The sequence below is a fragment of the Bos grunniens genome, chromosome 2 (genome assembly GCF_055505025.1).
Source record: "Bos grunniens cultivar Pamir isolate PY7600 chromosome 2, Bosgru_T2T1.0, whole genome shotgun sequence".
Taxonomy (NCBI): Eukaryota; Metazoa; Chordata; class Mammalia; order Artiodactyla; family Bovidae; genus Bos; species Bos grunniens.
In genome coordinates, this window is record NC_141166.1 from 42,093,899 (window position 1) to 42,115,980 (window position 22,082).

At 43.2% G+C, this 22,082-nt stretch overlaps 1 protein-coding gene across 8 annotated transcripts in view; it reads right to left on the minus strand.

The window, feature by feature from the left end:
* The window catches only part of ADAM23 (ADAM metallopeptidase domain 23), a 191,833-nt gene extending 171,701 nt beyond the window's left edge, over positions 1–20,132 (minus strand). For 6 of the 8 annotated variants that reach the window (XM_086343958.1, XM_086343922.1, XM_086343942.1 and 3 more), the window contains exons 1-2: positions 19,673–20,100; positions 18,366–18,583 (exon numbers count right to left, since the gene is read on the minus strand). In XM_086343958.1, coding sequence (XP_086200084.1) covers positions 18,366–18,583; positions 19,673–19,886 — 432 coding nt within the window. In that variant the 5' untranslated portion in view covers positions 19,887–20,100. Of the gene's footprint in view, positions 1–18,365; positions 18,584–19,672 lie in introns of all 8 variants that reach the window. The other 2 variants (XM_086343904.1, XM_086343949.1) reach the window with 2 other exon arrangements.
* Positions 20,133–22,082: the final 1,950 nt, after the last annotated feature.

The window sequence follows — 22,082 nt, forward strand, 5'->3', positions numbered from 1 at the left end:
CTACTCCAGGGGATCTTCCCAACCCAGGGATCAAACCTGGGTCTATAGTGGAATACTAATCATCCTTAAAGAGAACAGAAATTCCAATACATGCTTCAATAGGGATGAATCCTGAAGACATTATGCTAAGTAATATAAGCCAGTCACAAAAAAGACAAATACTTTATGATTCTAGTCAAATTAGGTATCTAAGACAGAGTCACAGAGATAAAAAGTAAGATTGTAGTTGCCAGAGGCCAGGGAGAGGGAGGAATAGGGAATAAATATTTATAGAGCTTCAGCTGGAGAAGATGAAAAACATTATGGAGATGGATGATGATGACAGTTGCACAATAAAACTCGTGTGCTCAGTCACTCAGTTATGTCTGACTCTTTGAGGTCCCATGGACTCCAGCCCACCAGGTTCCTCTGTCCATGGGATATTCCAGGCAAGAGTACTGGAGTGGGTTGCCGTTTCCTTAATACCACAGGATGTACATTTAAATGATCAAAATGGTAAAGTTTATGTTATATCTATTTTGCAACTATAAAGAAGTTTAGCTTGCAAAAACAGAACTACTCCTTTTTCTTTCTCATAAACATTACTCTCCATTTGTTTTATTCATCTAGCAATTAGCAAATCTCAGTTTCCAGCAAAACATCTCCAAATACTTGTTTTGAGCAATTTTCTTCTCAAGGGCTCCAGCTGATACCCACCTTTCTGTGATCATCCACTCCTCAGGAAGTCCAATGGTTACAGTACAATCCATTTCCTTTAGCTCTGATTCTATGAGTCCCCTTCCAAAAATTCTGTGAAGACTCCCGACCTCACAAGGAAGCTCCTCTTCTCTGGCCTCAAGCAATCTCCCCAACTACTAAAGAACACACTGCTCTTCGTGGAAATAAAAACTGTGACACTCATTATTACAGCCATAACCCTTCTCTCATTCAGCCTACTGTCTGCTGATCTCAGAAGCATCTTCTATCTTTTTGCAATAAATAATATAGTATAATCTTTTGAAAGCCACTGACACATCAAAAGCATTTTTAAACAGTATAATCAAATACATTTTGGTGTTATTCTTACTTTTATTGTTATAACAAAAAAGGCTCCATTTTAATTGCTTGATCTATGGATTGAAAACAGAAAAATCAAAAATTTTTAATTAAAATGGGAATGGGACAAAGTAGGTAAATCCGCTTATTATAGTATTTGTAAACCATGAGTGAGCGTGATGCTTACGTCTTAGCAATCTTCCTAAGCTGTGTTCCAAACTGGGAAAGGAATACATTAAGGTTGTATACTGCCACTGCTTATTTAACTTATATGCAGAGTACATCATGCAAAATGCTGAGCTGGATGAAGCACAAGCAGAATCAAGATTGCCAGGAGAAATATCAATAACCTCAGATAAGCAGATGACACCACCTTTAGGGCAGAAAGCAAAGAGAAACTAAAGAGCCTCTTGATGAAGGTGAAAGAGGAGAGTGAAGAAGCTGGCTTGAAACTCAACATTCAAAATATGAAGATCATGGCATCTGGTCTCATCACTTCATGGCAAATAGATGGGGAAACAATGGAAACAGTGACAGACTTTATTTTCTTGGGCTCCAAAATTACTGCAGATGGTGACTACAGTCATGAAATTAAAAGACGCTTGCTCCTTGGAAGAAAAGCTATGACAACCTAGACAGCGTATTAAAAAGCAGAGACATTACCAACAAAGGTCTGTCTAGTCAAAGCTATGGTTTTTCCAGGAGTCATGTATGGATGTCAGAGTTGAACCACAAAGAAGGCTGGGAGCCAAAGAATTGATGTTTTCAAACTGTGGTGTTAGAGAAGACTCTTGAGAGTCCCTTGGACTACAAGGAGATCAAATCAGTCAATCCTAAAGGAAATCAGTCCTGAGTATTCATTGGAAGGACTGATGCTGAAGCTCCAATACTTTGGCCACCTGGCCCGAAGAACTGACTCACTGGAAAGGATCCTGATGCTGGGAAAGATTGAAGGTGGGAAGAGAAGGGGATGACAGAGGATGAGATGGTTGGATGGCATCACCGACTCAATGGTCATGAGTTTGAGCAAGCTCCGGGAGTTGGTAATGGACAGGGAAGCCTGGTGAGCTGCAGTCCATGGGGTCACAAAGAGGCAGACACAACTGAGCAACTGAACTGAACTGAAGCTGTGTATATAAAACATATACAAAACTTCCTACTAGCAGTGACTACTTTATGATTGAGAGAGATAAAAAGTCACTCTGAACCAGATAGGAAGCCCTTGCAGGTTACTGAGCTGAAGAGTGACATGATCCCAATTAGTATTTAAAAGAATCACTATGCCTGAAGAGTGTAAAACAGACTGCAGCCAGACTGACAGGAACTGGACCAAAGTAGGGATTAAGAAGTAGGAAGATATTTTAATAATACAAAGTAATGGTAGATTAGACCAGGTTGGCATCAGTGGAGCCAATGAGAAATGGTCAGATTCTAAATAGCCCTGACGAGAAACCAACAAGATCTGATGGCTTGAAGTTATGTTTAAGAGAAGGGTAAAGGCTCTAGGGCTTAGTTGGAAGGATGATTTTCCATTTACTCAAATGAGAAGAACACGGAAGGAGCACAATGGAGTAGGAGATATTAGAAGCAAAAGTTCTTCTTTGAACATGTTAGGTTGAGTCATCTTTTAGATATCCAAGTGGAGATGTGAGATAAATAGTTGGAAATGTAGCCTGGGTATCAAGGAAGATGATGCTGTTTGTGAAAGAACTAAAATTCTTAAATGTTACACGACAAACAAATGTATGACACAAATAAATCAAAGACGTTCCTAAACATTTATCACATTAGGGTGTTAAAACACATCAGGGGAAAGCCAGAATTTCCAGAAAACTAAAATGGAAAAACAACATAAGATCTGATAAGCAGACAGGATAGTTTATAAATATACTATCTGAGTAATAATCCTAAAGTGAATCAGCAGATCTTAAAAGGATTAATGTCCCAAATAAAAGAATAAAAAGAAAAATATAGACATATTTCATTAGAAAGGAAGGAATAATAGTTAACTATTTCCAAAAAAAAAAAATGTTTTATGCACCACTGCAAAGCCAAAATGGAGAAGGAAATAGCAACCCACTCCAATATTCTTGCCTGGAGAATCCCAGGGACAGAGCAGCCTGGTGGGCTGCCATCTGTGGGGTTGCACAGAGTCGGACATGACTGAAGTGACGCAGCAGCAGCAAAGCCAAAAATAAGATAGTATCATCCCAATGCCCCATTGGTTCTGAAGGGAACGAGTAATTGCTTTTATGCTGCCCAGCAGTGATAAATGCCTCTAACTATGGTCTGAACATTCTACAGAAATGAAAGTCCGTTACATTGTACAAGGCAGACCATAGTAATTAACAAGAGTTCACTAACTATTTTTAGCCATGATTTATAAGAGAAGGGGAGTCAGTGTATGAACTCCACTTGGTTAAGGCAGTTAAAAGGCAAAGCCCAAAATTTCACTTCTTGGTCATAAGATGTTCAATAATATCACAGGGTCCAAACAAAAACAGAATTGTATTTCTAATGTTTTTACCCTGTTAAATATTTCTGGCTATGAGGACTACATACTATTCTATCTGCTATGATTTATAACTGTTGGCATTCCTTTCCAAAGCCAGAAAACTATCAATTGCAAATGAAAATATTTCTTGGGTTTTGTTTTGTTTCGGGAGTTTGGGAGAGGAGAGAAAGGTGAATGTCCAATGGGACAGTTCCAGGGAAATTACCATACGAATGTGTGTTACATAGAGTGTTTGGTGCCACACCATATCTATAACTTTGGCAATTACATAGATGTTGTTTTTGTGTTTAGTTGTTCAGTCGTGTGCGACTCTGCAACCCTTTGGACCATAGCCTGCCAGGCTCCTCTGTCCATGGGATTTTTCAGACAAGAATACTGGAGCAAGTTGCCATTTCCTCATCCGTGGGATCTTCCTGACTCAGGGATCGAATCTGTGCCTCCTGTGTCTCCTGCATTGGCAGGCAGGTCATTTACCCACTGAGCCATACACAGATATATAGACATATAATTAGGGATTCCAGGTGGCTCAGTGGTAAAGAATCCACCTGCCAATGCAGGAGACACAAGAAGAACAGGTTCCATCCCTGAGTCTGGAAGACCCCCTGAAGAAGGAAATGGCAACCCACTTCAGTATCATTGCCTGGGAAATCCCATGGATAGAAGAGCCTGGCTACAGTCCATGGGATCGCAAAGAGTCAGACGTGACTGAGCAACTGAGCATGCACACACAAACATACAATTAGACACAGAAAACAGTTCACCTTAAAAGCTGCGTCAAGATGCTTGATTCTAAGCCTACCTTGGAGTGCTAATCACTGCAAAGGTTCAGGGAAAGCTCTTCTATCTGCCAGACTATAAACACCATGTAGACACACTGCAGTCTAGAGGGTGGCAACCTCCAAGGCATCATATCACATCCCTGAGTACTTAGTGATACCACATGCATGCTCAGTTGTGTCCAACTCTTTGTGACCCCATGGACTGCAGCCCACCAGGCTCCTCTGTCCAGGGGATTTCTCTGGCAAGAATACAGAAAGTGGGTTACCATTTCCTTCTCCAGGGAATCTTCCCAACCCAGGGATCAAACCCGAGTCTCCTATGTCCCCTGCATTGGCAGGTAGATTCCTTACCAACTGCACCGCCTGGGAAGCCCCCCATGAGTATTTATTCTTGCATAAATACTCTAGTCTCATCTGAGGTGGATCAGTCGAGCGCACCAGCAACCATAAAACCAGGAAGACTCAGAGAATCACCCCTCCCACAAACGTCCTCATAATTACTTCTAAACCCACCTTCTTTTCTAATAAAACAACTGTTTGTCCATAAAAGAGCACAGCTTGGATTCCCTAGTCTGTAATTAACAGATAACATTTACTGAGTACTTCCTACATGCCTGGCACAGTGCAAACCACTTTACGTGGGTGATACCATTTTGACCAAGCATAGCCTCTGGGGTGCATACTATTATTAAGTCCATGTTATTGACCCCCCCAAAAAAATCTAGAGCTTAGAAAGGCTAAGTAACTTGCCCAAGTCTAAATAGCTGGTATTAGCAGATCTGAGAGACCCTCCGACCCCTGATTCCCCAACCATTCTTCCCCTGCTACGTGGGAAAGGAGTTTAAGATAAGTCAAATAATATCTGACACTCTAAACAGCCTACTGCTACTGCTAAGTCGCTTCAGTCGTGTCCAACTCTGTGCGACTCCATAGACAGCAGCTTACCAGGCTCCCCCGTCCCTGGGATTCTCCAGGCAAGAACACTGGAATGGGTTTCCATTTCCTTCTCCAATGCATGAAAGTGAAAAGTGAAAGTGAAGTCTCTCAGTCGCATCCGACTCTTAGCGACCCCATGGACTGCAGCCTACCAGGCTCCTCCACCCATGGGATTTTCCAGGCAAGAGTACTGGAGTGGGGTGCCATTGCCTTCTCCGCTAAACAGCCTAGTGTGAATCATATTTATCCCACAAATAAATGCCTATACTGGATCATTAAAATGCCAGTTTCCCTGCTTAGGACTGAAATATCATGTCTGTGTGGAAACACTGGTTATCACATGCTGGCAAAACATTTAAATTGGGTATTAGTGGGGAAAAGAAGACAAATTAACCAGTTCTTAGTAAATTCAGCTCTTTATGAAGACCTATTTCTTCAGGCTGCATGCACACTACTATTAAAAAATATTTTTAGATATTAAAAAATAAAAGGCTCTCATAGAACAGTCAAATGTCCGACATGTGATTTGGAAACGCCCAACAAGAACTCCCTTGTTCAATAAAGAAGGCAGAAGGAGAATCTGATAGAGGAGTAAAGAAATTAAGGAAGATCAATAAGCAAAGGTAAGCAGATAAACAAAATACTATTAAAATGGCAGCATTTTCAACAAGATTATTTATCTGGAGTTTATTTAGGAAAAAAAAAAATGTCAAGAAAACCAACTGGTTGCAGAGGAAGACCAGGGGAGGTGCATGTGGTTGTGAACCCTTGGTGTGTGATTAGTTCATGTGCTGCGCTGCCCTATGCTTAGTCGCTCAGTCGTGTCCAACTCTTTGCCACCCTATGGACTGTAGCTGCCAGGCTCCTCTGTCCATGGGGATCCTCCACACAAGAATACTGGAGTGAGTTGCCATGCTCTCCTCCAGGGGATCTGTCCAACCCAGGGATCAAATCCAGATCTCCTGCATTGCAGGTGGATTCTTTACCATCTGAGCCACCAGGGAAGCCCTGGTTCACAGGCCCTGATTATTGAGATGCTAACTGCTAAGTCACTTCAGTCGTGTCCGACTCTGTGCGACCCCAAAGACGGCAGCCCACGAGGCTCCTCTGTCCCTGGGATTCTCCAGGCAAGAACACTGGAGTGGGTTGCCATTTCCTTCTCCAATGCATGAAAGTGAAAAGTGAAAGGGAAGTCGCTCAGTCGTGTCCGACTCCTAGCGACCCCAGCCTAGGACTGCAGCCTACCAGGCTCCTCCATCCATGGGATTTTCCAGGCAAGAGTACTGGAGTGGGGTGCCATTGCCTTCTCCTAGTCAAATCCAAACTCCAGATGTGCTAATATAAAAGAACAAGGGCCTAAAAGTCTACAAACCAAGGTTCTGATCATTCTGCTCATGCCAATAATTCAAGACCTAGAGTAACTGATCTGGCCTCTTTGGATTCAGTTTTCTTATCTAGAGCACAGAAATAATAATCATCTAGTTAAAAATAAAACGTGTTATTGCTCTGAGGACCATGTGAGACTATAGATATGAAAATTCCTCAATAAAACTGTTCAGGTTCACTTCAAAATGAGTATTATATGTGTTACTACCAGTGTACTGCAGAATGAGTGCAGGTTGATTTAATGCTGAAAAAGTAAAGAGCAAGGAGGCACATGCAGGTGGGAAGAATGATCTAAATGTTGACTGGTTTATATTATTAATGGAGCCCACCTGCAACACAACTATTGATATTACAGTATTATGGTATTAGCAAGCCTGTTAACAATCAAAAGACAATACAAAGCACCCAGCTAAGTGATCCAGACTACAACTTGATACAGAAAATTCCTGAACATCAACAGTTAAAAAAAAAAAAAAGCAGCAGCAACAGCACTGGAACAGATACTGGAATTCAAGAAGATGCTCAAAAATCAATGTCTTCATGGCTCTGGACTGTTTTGTATGATATGTCTTTAGTTATGCTTAGATTTGACTCATACACTTAATCTTCACCCCCACTAAGGGCAGAAAGAGAAGATCTAGGAGTGTGTGATTATCTTGCTCTTCCTATCCACAGAGGGTTTAAAACATGCCAGAATGACTCCCTCATGTGGACACTGCCATGCAAATAAAAAAAGAGATGAATGTCCCCAGCTATATAATAATAATTCAAAGCTAAAGGGCAATACAGTCACTGGTTATGAGGTCCCACTTATATTTCTCTGTTCATTGGTTTGTCTAACTTAACTCTCTGTAATTCATGTCTATCAGTAGAAGAGATATTTGGATACATATTTGTATCCATTCTATGTCTAAATAGAAAGCTTTGAGAACATTTAGCACTGAGGCAGTTCTCATTGACAAATATTTATCACAATAGATTTGAACATAGATCTTGAATTCGTTAATTTGCAATGTTTCAGATGAGGAAAGTAATTCTGTCTACTCTTGAGCCAGAGAAGACACCTGTATTACAAAACCTTATCTGGAACATAATTCCCAGTCTGGCTCTGCCTGTACTTGGTAACCAATGATGGAGGACACACCTCTCATTTCCTCTTAAGACACAAAAACCGTATCTTGATTTGCTGTGAATGAATGTAATTGTTTTTAACTTCTCATTATTCTAACTAAAATATGATAACTGAATCCACCCTTTCATAATAGAATTCCTAGCACTGGATTTGATTTAAATTGTACTGAATTTATATAAATTCTAAACACAAAAACTCCTTTGTAAAATTGCAAAATTAAGAGGCTCTGTGTATTGTGAATGAATGAGGTTTCCATAGAGCTACAGATACCCACGTCATTTGTGAACTGAATACTTTGAATAAAGCCTTATGATTACATACATTTTTGAAAGGAATAAAATATTTTCATTCTGAAAACATATTCTCTAGTAGCAATTAATTATTCAGATCTTAAAGATGAAGAGGAAGAAGCTTCTGAAGCAGGAATTTAACCTGCAAATTTAGGTACTTGAACCTAAAACAAAAGTCAAGAACACATTACTCACAGTTTGAGTTACTGCCACTGATCACAAGGGTTTTCCATAACTAGCTCCCTTGGGGGTTCTCTGGCTCAGACTGTAAAGAATCTGTCTGCAATGCCTAAGACCTGGGTTCAATCCTTGCGTCAGGAAGATCCCCTGAACAAGGGAATCACTACCCACCCCTGTATTCTTGCCTGCAGAACTCCATGGACAGGGGAGCCTGGTGGGATACAGTCCATGGGGTGGCAAAGAGTTGGACACAACTGTGCAACTAACACACGTACACATACAAGGGTTTCCGTAACTAGACCCAGAGTTTGGATGGATATGAATGGAATCATCTGGACAAAATTAACTCCTGCCATGGGCTGACTTTTGGGTTAAAAGAGGCCTGGAGAAATGCTGAAAGGAGAAAAGACCAGCAAATGTGTAGGATTCAGAAAAGGGAGTACAGGGGCAACAGCTCTCGTCCAGAGCACTTCACTTTCTCTTCTTCATCCCACAAGGAAAAGTCATCAGCTGAAATCATGCTCGCTGCATGTGGGTAAAAGGAGTCATGTGATGCACTAAGTGTTCCAGGAAGATTAATCTGTCAGCAGTGGGGCTGATGGATTGACAGAGAGAAAAAGAGAGACAAGAGGCGATGACAAGAACACAATACAGAAGAGGAGGCAAGGATGGATTTGGGGAGAAACGTCAAGACTTAATACGTGACTACTTATAGACAGAAGATGAAGGAGAGAAAAGAGTCAACGATGACTCCCAAGGTTCACTCTCAGGAGGCTGAGAAAACAGTGGTGCCACTGAGAAACATGAGCAAGGCAGCCAGGACAGCTCTGGTCCTGTGTGACTTTACCCTCAGCCTGGGTGATGCCACCAACCCTGGGCAAAAGTGAAGGTGAAGTCGCTCAGTCATGTCCGACTCTTTGCAACCCCATGGACTGTAGTCTACCAGGCTCATCCATCCATGGGATTTTCCAGGCAAGAATACTGGAGTGGATTGCCATTTCCTTCTCCAGGAGATCTTCCCGACCCAGGGATTGAACCCGGGTCTCCAGCATTGCAGGCAGATGCTTTACTGTCTGAGCCACCAGGGAAGTCCCTGGGCAAAGCCAATGAGCAAATAAATGCTCCTTGTTATTTTATGACTGGCTTTGGAGAGGACAGTTACTTGGCTGACAAAGATCTGTCTAATCAAAACTATGGTTTTTCCAATAGTCATGTATGGACGTGAGAGTTGGACCATAAAGGCGGCTGAGCGTCAAAGAATTGATGCTTTTGAACTGTGTTGTTGGAGAAGACTCTTGAGAGTCCCTTGGACTGCAAGGAGATCACACCAGTTAATCCTAAAGGAAATCAACTCTGAAAATTCATTGAAAGGACTGATGCTGAAGATGAAGTTCCAGTACTTTGGCCAGTTGATGTGAAGAACTGACTCATTAGAAAAGACTCTGATGCTGGGAAAAATAGAAGGTGGGAGGAGAAGGGGACGACAGAGGATGAGATCGTTGGATGGCATCACTGACTCAACGGACATGAGTTTGAGCAACCTCCGGGAAATGGTGAGGGACAGGGAAGCCTGGCACTCTGAATTCCATGGGGTCCCAAAGAGTCGGGCATTACTGAGAGACTGAACACTAACAACAACAAAAGAGAAAAGTGGCTGATAATCTGTTAACAAAACCTGAGAAAAAGTGAAGACAGAATGACACAGTAGTTATACAGTTATCAGGAAGGAGCCAACCCAGGAACAGAAAGAGTGGAAAATATAACTAGGGACACAGGATGAAGCAAGACTTTGAAGAGCATGACTTACCGTGGAAAGCATGTGTGCTAAGTCACTTCAGTCATGTCCAACTCTTTGCAACCCTAAGGACCATAGCCCACAGACTCCTCTCTCCATGGGATCCTCCAGGCAAGAATACTGGAGTGGGTTACTATGCCCTCCTCCAAGGGATCTTCCCAACCCATAAATCAAACCTGCATCTCTTGCATCTCCTACATTGGGAGGTGGGTTCTCTACCACTAATGCCACCTGGGAAGTCCTACCATGGAAAGCACTGTGGCCATCAAATCAAACCAAGGTGAAATGATCAAAAATGGTTCAGACTTTGTGGCAGAGAAGAATCAAAGACTAGGGTCCAAACTCAAACTCCTACAAGGGCCTGGCAAGTAACAGAAGGACAGGTAGGTATTTGGCAGCAAGGATGGGGTGGAGGGGCACTGAAACAGCACTCACCCACCCCATCTAAAGAGCAGCCACAGTAGGTAAGTTACTCCCACCCAAGACCATAGGCCCAATCTTCCAGTTCTCCAAGAGCAACCATCCCACCCACGATTCTCCACCACATGTGCCATTTTATCTTCTTCAAGCACTTGTCAATACCTGAAATCTTTGTGCTGTTGTTGCTACCGTGTTTATAGTCTGTCTCCTCCCACTGGAAGGCAAGTTCCCTAAGGAGCCAAGAACTGGCCTTCAGTGTTCAACCAGTCACACGCTCACCTCTGGACTTATCAGGACTGAACCATTTGACACAAAATAAATCAAAACCCTTGATCTCTTCACAGTCTTCATAGCCTTTCCCCTTGGCCACCTGCCATGCCCAACACACCCAAGTCTCTCTCCAGCTCGGCCTCTACAAAGGGCAAGACCTGGGTTCGAATCCTGACTCTCAGCCATGTACTAGCTGTTTGTACTACTAATAATAATTCTCAAATGCTGCATCTATAAACATGTACATTACTGGATTTCTGGAGGAATTAAGTGAGTCTTTTTTAAGTTGACTCTGAATGTAATGAGCTTCCCTTGTGGTTCAGCAGTAAAGAATCCGCCTGCCAATGCAGGAGACGTGAGTTTGATCCCTAGGTTGGGAAGATCCTCTGGAGAAGGAAATGGCAACCCACTCAGTATTCTTGTCTGGGAAATCTCATGGACAGAGCAGCCTGGGGGGCTACAGTCCATGGGGTTGCACCAAAAATTGGACACACTTTGGCAACTAAACAACAACATGAATGTAATAACAACACCTGTTTCTTTTAAATTTTCCACAGTTGGACTTCCCCTTCTCACACTCACCTCACTGCCTCCCCAAGGCCAAAGCTGCTGACTGTGGGCCCCTCTCCACCTCTCCCTTCTCTCCGTCTCCCGAAAACTTGTCTCCTAGTTGGTCTTTAGGGCCAGCTCCATCATTTCTTCCTGGCTGAGGTTTTCTCTGACTTTCCTGAGTCCCTGCAGCCCTTTCTCCCTGCAATTAGCAATACTCTGACAGGAACCACACACACACGGCCAGCTGCCTTGTTGCTGATGTCCACCAAGTCAGAGCAAAGGGAGGGACTCAGTAGTTCTCTTCCTCGCTTTTCCCAGAGTCTAGCACAGGGCCTCATTCAAAACAGGAATTAACCAAATGGAACTGAACACCTCACAGATGTAAATCTGACTGACTAGAAACTATATGAGTGGACATCTTGGGCTCCACCATTGAGAATTAACCAGTGTGGGAGACAAAATCTCCCGCACAGTCAGCTGGTGATTATCCACATTAACGGTGAGTGACAGGGATAGGAATAATCTAAGAACTGTTAATACAAATATTCTCACAATTTTAGGTAATGTAATTGCAATTTACGCAGTGCTAATAACTTGAGACCAAAATTCTGTCTCTGGCTACTCTGTCACAGTGCCAAAAATACTTAACAGTAACTTCAGGCTCTTTTGAATGTCAATTTAATTATAACATGAAATTTCACAGAAAGCACTGCACTCTTTCTAACACAGGAGTGTTCAACCATCAGTTCATTTAACAGATATTTACTGACAGCCTATTATATGCCAGACATTATAAGGAAAACCATTACAGGCCTGAATTCTATTTATTACAATTTTGTAATGACTGCTTAGGAAGACCTAGAAAATGTGGGAAGGCCACTGAGGCCAATACCAAAGTCTGTTTTACCAAATAACCTAGTAGTGGTCACACTATCAGTTCTGAGGACACTGTATTTCTTTCTGGGTGTCCCACACCCAGAGCGGTGGAGCAGCTGGCTTCTGGTGGTCAAGAAATGTGGAAGCAGCCTTGTCCTGAAGGAGAGTAGGCAGTAACAATAACCATGGAGATTTAAATCCACTTAAACCTTTCTATTCACCCTGGGGTGGTGGGAATAGGTGTGACAAAAAAACACCTTTTGTTTTTCTGAGTTATTGCTGGGGCATTTTACAGAACGAAAATCCTGCTCACATCCAGGGTCTGGACATTTAGATAAAAATTTGACTTTGGGACTCTCACCAAAAGTCCCTCTTTGCTTTCCACAGATGCCTTCAAAATAATCACTTAGTGACTAAGACTCAGTACTTTCAAAGCACAGAGGGCCTGAGTTCAATTCCTGGTCAAGGAACTAAGTCCCGCATGCCTCAGCTAAGACTTGGTGCAGCCAAATAAAAAAAATATTAAAATAATAATAATCACTTAGAGGTAAGCCTGGGAAGAGTTAGTGACCTCTGACTCAACCACCTTATAAGTGATAGGTGCTTGCTACCCTCTCTATGTTTTGTTCACTAGTGACCTGGGACAATGGACTCTCCTTCCCCACCTCCTTCTCATTCACTGCCCCACATCCCTTTCTGGGATCTTTAAGTAATAACCTTGTGACTCTACTTCCTTTGCACGGATATACTGAAACCGTGTTTTCAATCCAAATGACTTATGTGATTACACTTCCCCAAAGTGGGAGCTTGGATGCTGAGGGAGTTACTAGCCAACCCATGTGGGTGGCTTGAGCCCCCTCATTGAACAGGTCATAATCTGTATGTTCTTAATTCAATACACCAGCTCCAACCCCTCAACACCGTAATGAGAGTCACTGCGTGTGTGCATGCTAATTCACTTTAGTAGTGTCTGACTCTTTGTGACCCTATGGACTGTAGCCCACCAGGCTCCTCTACCCCTGGGATTCTCCAGGCAAGAATACTGGGGTGGGGTGTCATGCCCTCCTCCAGAGGATATTCCTGACTTGGTGGCTCAGACAGTAAAGAATTTGCCTGCAATGCAGGAGACCCAAGTTCGATCCCTGGGTTAGGAAGATTCCCCTGGAGAAGAACATGGCATCCCATTCCAATATTCTTGCCTGGAGAATCCCAAGGACAGAGGAGCCCAGTGAGCTACAGTCCATACAGTTGCAAGGAGTCAGACATGGCTGAGCAACTAACACTTTCAACACAGTAGCTGCTACTGCTGCTGCTAAGTCGCTTCAGTCGTGTCCGACTCTGTGCGACCCCATAGATGGCAGCCCACTAGGCTCCCCCGTCCCTGGGATTCTCCAGGCAAGGACACTGGAGTGGGTTGCCATTTCCTTCTCCAATGCATGAAAGTGAAAAGTGAAAGTGAAGTTGCTCAGTCGTGTCCGACTCTTCGAGACCCCATGGACTGCAGCCTACCAGGCTCCTCTGTCCATGGGATTTTCCAGACAAGAGTACTGGAGTGGGTTGCCATTGCCTTCAACACAGTAGAGAAGGTAACAAAAAACTGAGCCAAGGAGATGACTTTCATCTTCCCCCAGACCCTGTGCTGTCCATAATGTACCTGTTTCATCCCTTCCCAACTGCAAGAGAAAAGAATCCTAAAAAAGTAGGATTCAAGGCAAGTATTTTGACTAAAGGCAAGTTTCAGGAAAAGATATGAAGGGGAGCAGAATATACTATCCCAAAATATGCCTCTTTGGCATAAACATTATTTTAGGCTGGTTATTTTTAAGAAACAGCAGACACAGGAGAAGCTCTGTAAACCCAGCAGAAGTTACTCTTTTGTAAGAGACATTTGTATGTATAAGAAATCTCTATTTATAAGGTGTTTCCCTCTCCACACCAGAAAGAGGATGCTCAAAGCCGCCAGAAACACTTAATCAACGTAAAAGGCAACGATTTAAACCTGCATACAATCTTACCCTCGTTTACTGTGCTTTTCCTGACAGCCTCCCATCAGTGGCTCCCCAGTTCCCAACAGCTGATCTTTAGCAGGACAGTTATTTAAGCTGATGGCTGGGCCATTTCAAAGTTACTCAGTTTTCTTCGGTCTCTCCCATGCACACAGAAGACATACACATTATTAAACACAACCATTAACTATTGATATTATAGTGTTACGGTGTTCAACTTCTATTTTTCTCCTATTAACCTGTCTTTAATTACAGGGTGTGTCTCAGCCGAGAATCTTGAAAAGTAGAAGAAAAATTATTTTTCTTCTTCCACAGAGTCATTAACTTTCTCAGAAACAGATTTCATAGGATTATCTATTAATTAATTAATTTATTTGTCTAAATGGATTTTCTTTTTAAAATGTATATTTTATCAATAAACTGAATGAATGGTTGATAAAATGCTTGTGTTTAGTAATCATAAATTCCATTTATACTTATAAAAGTCTCTACAAGTAAAGAAAAGTCTTGATAACACAGCAAAACTATGTTTCCAATTCAGACCCTAGTACTTCCACATGGTGGTAAACTACTTTCTAGTTAGTAAGAAAAAAATTACAATAAATCATCAGAAAATAATGCTGTCTCTAAAAACACTTGAATTGGGGTAAGTTCCAAAAATCAAGGAATATTACTACTTAGGTCTAAGGCAACCAAGTTTCCAGTCCGCCCTGAACCATCTAGGTTTATGCCAATTATCCTGGCATAATTATTAGGTGTACCTATTTTCACTCTCAAAAAATGTCACAGTTTGGACCGTGAGTTATACAAAGCCCTATCTAGAGATAAAAAGATTCCTAAACGATCTTTGACAGAGAAGACTTTAAGATTTTCAAAAACACTAGTGTTAACAGCGGTGCTTTGCACAGTCTGCTTTTAAACTTACTGATTTTGAAAGAGTTAACAAACATTTTAACTTTCACAGCTGTAAAGTAGTAGCACCTGGTCAACTCCAAATATTTAGGAAGTAAATACAGAGCTCTGTCTTGCAATCTATATCTGGAAATCTCCCTCTCCACCTCTATCCCCCAATCTAGGGACCCAGGAGAATGGCACAGTGATTCAGCATTTCTAAGGCATTCATTAAAATGTGCTTGAGTGCAATGAAATCAGGGGAGAAAAAAAGATGCAAAACACACAGATATTAAAATCAAAACTTTTTTTATAAAAGCAAAAATAAGGAAATTGTATACTTTCTCTCTTACTGAAGCACTTGGAAAGCTGCTGAATGGACATGCATCTCCCATCACTATGTTAGGTAAGTCAGCCAAAGATCTAGCAGAAAGCATATGGAACACTGTCAACGAGTTCGAGAGAAGCTTCAAAACAGAAGCACAGGGGAAATCACAGGACACAAAGGGAAATTTCAGCGAAACCCCCATACAGGAAGAACACTGCTTACACCTGTCCAAGAGCACTGTTTGGAATCTTGCTGATTTCGTTTTTGCATCTCCTGGAAGACAGACCATGTCTTGTTCATCCTTGTTCTCCTTATCTCTTATCTCTGAATCTTTAGCATACTACTTTGCACATGAGAACAGTCCAACAAATACTTGTTGAGTCAAACTAATAAGTAGAAAAATGTTTTCAAATGTAGTTTTTGCATAAACATTTGTTTTGAAGATAGAAGAAACTCAACCACTAAGGGCCGTGGAAATAGAGGTTAACATCCTTCCAAAAGCAAGTATGTGCCCCACAGTGAGAAATCTACTCCCCTGCATGTGTGCATGAGTGCATGCATGCTAAGTTGCTTCAGTCATGTCTTTGTGACTCTTTGTGACCCTATGGAGCCTGCTAGGTTCCTCTGTCCATGGGATTCTCCAGGCAAGAATACTGGAGCAGGTTGCCATGCCCTCCTCCAGGGGATCTTCCCAACCCAGGGATCGAACCTGCATCTCTTCATCTCCTGCATTGGCAGGTGGGTTCTTTACCACTAGAGCCATCTGGGAAACCCATTCCTCTATATGAGTGGTGGGTAAAGCTTTCACAACCTCATTATCATAAAACTTCTGATATATTGTAGTCAAACCAAGTCCCACCAAACAAAGCAATCACATAACATTAGGCTAGAAGACAGGAGTCAGCCATAGCCAACAATACCTGAGTTGTCAAAAAAAAAAAAAAATTCCCCTAAAGTTTCCTTCCTCTCAATTCAAGAGAACTTCTTTAAAATAGACTTTCAGTCCTTTTTTTTTTTTCTTTCTCCAGCACCCTATGCAAAAGGCACTGGTGAGTTTGAGAACTTGTCACCAAACCATAGAAGATCTTATTAATTAGTAGGAAAACCATAAAACTGGCCTCAGTGTCTTTATCAAGAGGAACTTTTTCTTCCTTGAAGACTCACCCACTCCTCCTACCAACAAAACAAATGGGTAGACAAGATCCAGGAGTCAACCCATTAAGTTACATACAAGCAGCTGGGAAAAGGGCTGTGAGTATCGAGACCCCTGCACCTCAGCTAAGGTGGGGAGCAGCCACTTCACAACAACATGAAGGAAAGTTAATTTCTCCAGTAACATCTTATATGAAGGAAGCATTTTCTCAGAAACCTGACCTGTACATATTAAACATTCAGGTCCCCTGAATTTTATACTGGTGGTTTTACAGTCACGAAAAGTCATCTGATGGCCTTAAATGTCTAACTCCCCGTTTGGAAAATGGGAATAAATACTGTTACCTATATTTTAGAAAACTAAGGAAAGTAATGATGCAAACCATCTACTTTCCTTAAGTTCCAGATGTTTAGAAAATGACTGCTCTTCTCAACTGAACAGGTATAATCTGCAGGCATTCAGAACCACTTCCCCCAAAATGTGTCACTTCTGCATCAGGATTATTTTGAGCTAAAGGTGCAATCAAGACCCTGCAAGTTCAAGAGAAGTCACTGCTCCACCCTTAACGACTCAAAAGAATTTAAATTGAGGACTTTTTCCAGAAAAGATTTATTACCAGAGATAAATTTTAGCTAAGTGGCCCCATCTATATGGCCAGCAAACATCTAATTACCAACCATCCACTCTTTTTATCATTTTATGAATTACCCTCCTGTCCCTGGAAGCGCCAGGGCCCTATGCCATTCCTTAGCTTAAGATGGTGTATATGCCTCATTTTATCTTTCCATCTCTGACCCTCTCAGGTATGCAGGGGCCTCAGGCCCTCACATGTATACATATGAAAGTAAATTTCATTTTTTCTTGTTAATCTAACTCATGTCAACTTAATATTTGGACCAGCTAGAAGAACCTAGAAAGCTAGAAGAAAGTTTTCTTCCTTCCCGACAAGTCCAAAGTAAAATATTTAACACAGAAACTCTATTTTCTGTTGTTAATAAAGAAAAAGGTACTGATAATCCATTATGGAAATCTGCTTGGGGTCCAAAATATTAGTAACTCAAATAATGACTAGTAAGCAGGAAAAAAAAAGATCCCTTAAACTCTTTGGATATTATGCACCTTCATCTTCCACTGAATGCTTTTTTTAAAAAAATCAGTGACACTTTCTGAACCAAAGTAAAGCAACTGCTCACAATGAACAAGACAGATAAAGTCTTGAAAGAACTGGTCTCTGAGTTATATAAATTGTTTGTTTATATTCACCATAATCCTTCAATATGTCATATTATTTACCTACTTTTCATATAACCGAAAAAAAAAAAAAGTATTGACTAACTAAAAAAAGAGGTTGTTTAAACTTAATGACTCGATTTCTAAGTGAAAGTGTAGATGCGGAATCTATGGCCCAACAGCTTCTTATAGCAATTTTCTGGGTGCAGACTGAAAGCAGTTTTCATCATGGGAGGTAGAATACTACACCCTTACATAAAGCCTCACAGATAAAAGTCAGGACTGTCAACATATTGGTTTAACTACTGTTCAGTGTTCATGTACCTACAAGAAAAATGGACCACATTTCAGCTGTTAAACTTATATGGCCTTAAGAAAATTCCAATTCCAGTTGAGAGTCAGAAAGGAAAGAGAAACAGCAACCCCATCCAAGTAGATTCCAGGTGAATTCCCTTCAGCTTCTCCCCTACCATTAATTGGTTTCCTAATAAAATGCTGCAGTAAAATTTGTAAAATCAGATTCTAGCAGAAAATCAAATCCAAGGACAACTCTTCACAGCAGCCACTTTTGCATACCCAGCCCCTGCCTACCTTGTTATGTTTTTGCTGGTGTCTTGCCTTTGTGTCAAGAACATGGTAAGGGCTCTCCGAGTCTTGGTTGATGTAATATATGAGTCTTGAAGGCAGGGTGATTTCTTTCTGCATTGCATGGCTGGAACTGCTATTACTGCTGCTATTCTGTTGCAATGTGTTGTTCTCATCTGCCAGGACTCCCAATTTTTTTCCTGCAGTTTCATTCCAATAGGGAGCTGGGGTGAGGCGGGGAGGACACAAACATACACAAACACACAAGTACCCTATCAATACATAAGTACTACAATGCATCTTTTCCATTAATTGCAAAAACAAAGTTTTCTACTTAAAAGCATGTAAGGAGGAAAGCAAGTTATTGCAGCAATGAATGGCCTGGATAGGTTAACAGCCAATAAGGCATATACAACAATGTACTGTTTATCGTCTTAAATCTATACGTCTAAATATGGGGGTGGGGGAGAATGGACTTGAAGGTAGGGTCATTAAACAAACATGCTCAGTGGTTCTTGACCCTCATCTCCACCCCTTCGGCTTCTGCAGAAGCTCAAAGGGACTCCGACTAGCAGTATCCCACCTGAGAGCTAAGAACACTCCTAAGATAACTTGAGTGTTGACTTCATGAACACTGAATGTTAATTGATTCATTAAACAAAATGGACAATTCCTTTTTCTTTTAACTTTGAGATGAGCAAAAATCCTTTGCCAGAGAGGGATGCAGAGGCTGGCAGCTTTCCAATTTCATTTTCCTGCTATGGCCAGGTTTCTGCTCTCACTGATTTTCCGTCATCAATGTATTGAATATTACATTATCTTAATTGTTCATGATAATAATAAGTATTTTGAGAAATCACAAGCCAAAGGTTTAGAGCCCCGGTTTCCCTCCCCCACCTATAATTCCAACAGCAGTGAATAAACCCACTAGGCAATCTAAAAAGATACATTAGCACTGTTCTCATCACATCTACCCGCATTCGCGGTCAGGCTCCACCACCCGAGGAAAAAAAACTTGCTCCCTCTCTACATCTCCCGTCCATCCGTCTCCCTAAGTTGCACAGAAATCAATTAGGGACCCCGCATCCACTAAATACCTTCCGGCAGCAATTTAGTGACTGCAACAAAAAATGGACTTCAAAAAGTGAACTGGGGTGAACGCGGGTTTGAGAATGAGAGAGGTGCACAGGCAGGGAGGCTTGGAAAGGCCGAGCCCTGGACGTGTCCGGAGCGCACGGTCCCGCGCGCCCTTCGCTTTCTTCTGCAGGGCCCGTTGGGCAAGGCAATGCAAAGGGCACCGGGGCCATACCCACCGCTGGGTGCAGCAGCCCCCCAGGCGCGGGGCCGGGACGAGGCGGCGAGTGGAGGCAGCAGGAAAAGGACGAGGAGCAGGCGGCAGGGAGGCGCGCGGGCCAGGGCGCGGATGGGCGCCGGGGCGGCTAAGCCGCCGCGGGGGCCGCTGGAGGCTCGGGCAAGGCTGCAGCCCGCCAGGGGTGGCCGCCGGGAGCTGTTGCCGGGTGGCTTCATGGCTCATAGCTCCCGGGCGCCGCTTGGTGTGGCCAGCGAGAGCGCGGGTCTAGGCTGCAGGGGAGGCTGCGGGCGGAGCCGGTCACGCCGGCTCGTCGCGCATGGTGCGGCCGCGGACAGGGGGTCGAGGCTAGGGGCTGGGCGGCGCCCCCTCCCTTGCTCGTCTCTCAGCCCCTCCCCGGGCGGCCGCTGAAGAGTCCGGGGGTTCCCAGTCGCTCCGCCAACTTGGAGCCTCCCCAGATGCTCCGCCCTCCCTGCGGCGGGCGCGGCAGCTCCAGCGACTGCGGGGGCTGAAGATGCTGAGGATGCGCGCGGACGCGAGTGGCGCGGACGTGCTCCCCGCCCTCGAGAGCGCGCCCGAGCGCGGCTCCGCGTCCCGATGCTGATGCTGATACTGATGCTGATGCTGTTCCCTGGCACGGGACGCACTGCGCATGCTTTATTTTGGAAGAAAAAGAAGAAGAGATGGGGGGAAAGGCAGCAGAGTGATGCAGCATCAGAGGTGATGGTGGCACCTCCAGAGGTGGGGGCGGGGGAGAGAGGACGCTGGCAGTCAGGGATTAGCCAGAGGGAAAAAAAGAAGAGTGTGGGGATTTCCAGGGCAAAAAGATATGGAGGAAACAACCATCCAGAGAAATCGACCTGCCTTTTCCACCGCCCCGACCTTACATACCCGCTCCTAGTCCAACCCCCTCCTTCTAGTGTAAAACTTAGGCCAAGCCTTTCCTTCTCAATCCTTTATTTATTTCCTTCCTGCAAATATATCTAAAGGATTGCAGCCGGGAAGGTAAAAATAGCGCTGCTCCTCATTCAGCTCTCCGGCAGCGCCGGGGAACTAAGACTGGGAAGCACGCTGGCGCGTGGCGTGCTGGCTGGCCCGAGAACGCCCAGAGGCCTTGCAGTGTCAGACCTCGGGTGCAGGGGTCCCCCAGCTGGGCCCTCCACCCTGGCCTCTGTCGCCCGACTAGTGCCCAGGGGCTTTATGGAAAGCAGATGGAGCTCAAACGTTCAGAAAGGATGGCTGGACGTACCGGGGAAGGATTTAGAAATTCTGGCGGGGAATAAATACGGAGATTAGAAACTGAGCGTGTGGCAGCTATCTTGGGAAATCTAGCATTTGTCAACCCTGTGGGTGGGCATGCATCGGAGAGGACGCATTTCAGATTTTGAGATCTGAAATGACTTCTGTAGAGAAAAAGAGATTTCTCTCTCACCGCTGTAAAAAATACGGAGGAAAAAATAAATGCCTGAATTGAATGGATTAGCAGCCACTAAATCCGATGGTTTCCGGTTAGGGCCTGTGGCAGATTTCAGCTCCCAGCTCCCATAATACAAGCACTCATTTATTCCCCCTCCCGATGACAGTCTGAGTAATAACAGTAGTGTTTTTCTCCGTTATGTGTATTTTAAATGGAGATAATAACATCTACTTTGGGGAATCAAGAATTCCACAAAAAAAAAAAGATGTGTAAAATAGATTTGGAAAAAAAAAAAAATGATGTGTTAGGGTTAGTTGGAAGCCTGTGTAGCACAGGGAGTTCCACTCAGGACTCAGATGACCTAGAGGGGTGGGATGGGGGAGCAGTGGGCGGCTCAAAAGGGAAGGGATTTGTGTATACATGTAGCTGATTCATGTCCTACAGCAGAAACTAAAACACCAATGTAAAGCAATTATACTCCAATTAAAATAATAATAATAAAAGAAAAGATGAGGGTATATTGCACCATAGGGATGACAGGACTCTGTTGTTAGCTGTCTTCTCCACTTTCATATAAAAGAGAGGGAAGAAAGAGAAAGAGAGAAATGAGACACACCCACAGAGACCAGAGATCTCAGAACTATTAGAGAATTAAACACTAATATTATCTCTTCCTCCTTGTATCAGAGGTAGGATAATTTGTTTTCACACATTTATTAATGTGAACTTATAATTGATGCTACCTCCCCCGAATGTGGGCAGCAACAGTTTTCCTTTTGACTCAATTTGTGTCCCTAGAACCTAGCATGGTGTTTGTGGCACAGCGAAGGCTCTCAGAAAATATGTCATGAATGACTAGACCAGCCGGTGGTGCCCATAGCAGGAGCCACCTGGGGCAAGCTGATGAAAACACACTCACCACCCCAGTTCCTACTTGCAGCCCAGTGCTCTTGGGGATATCCCCCCTCAAGACAAGCAGGTCATGTCCAGGTTTTCC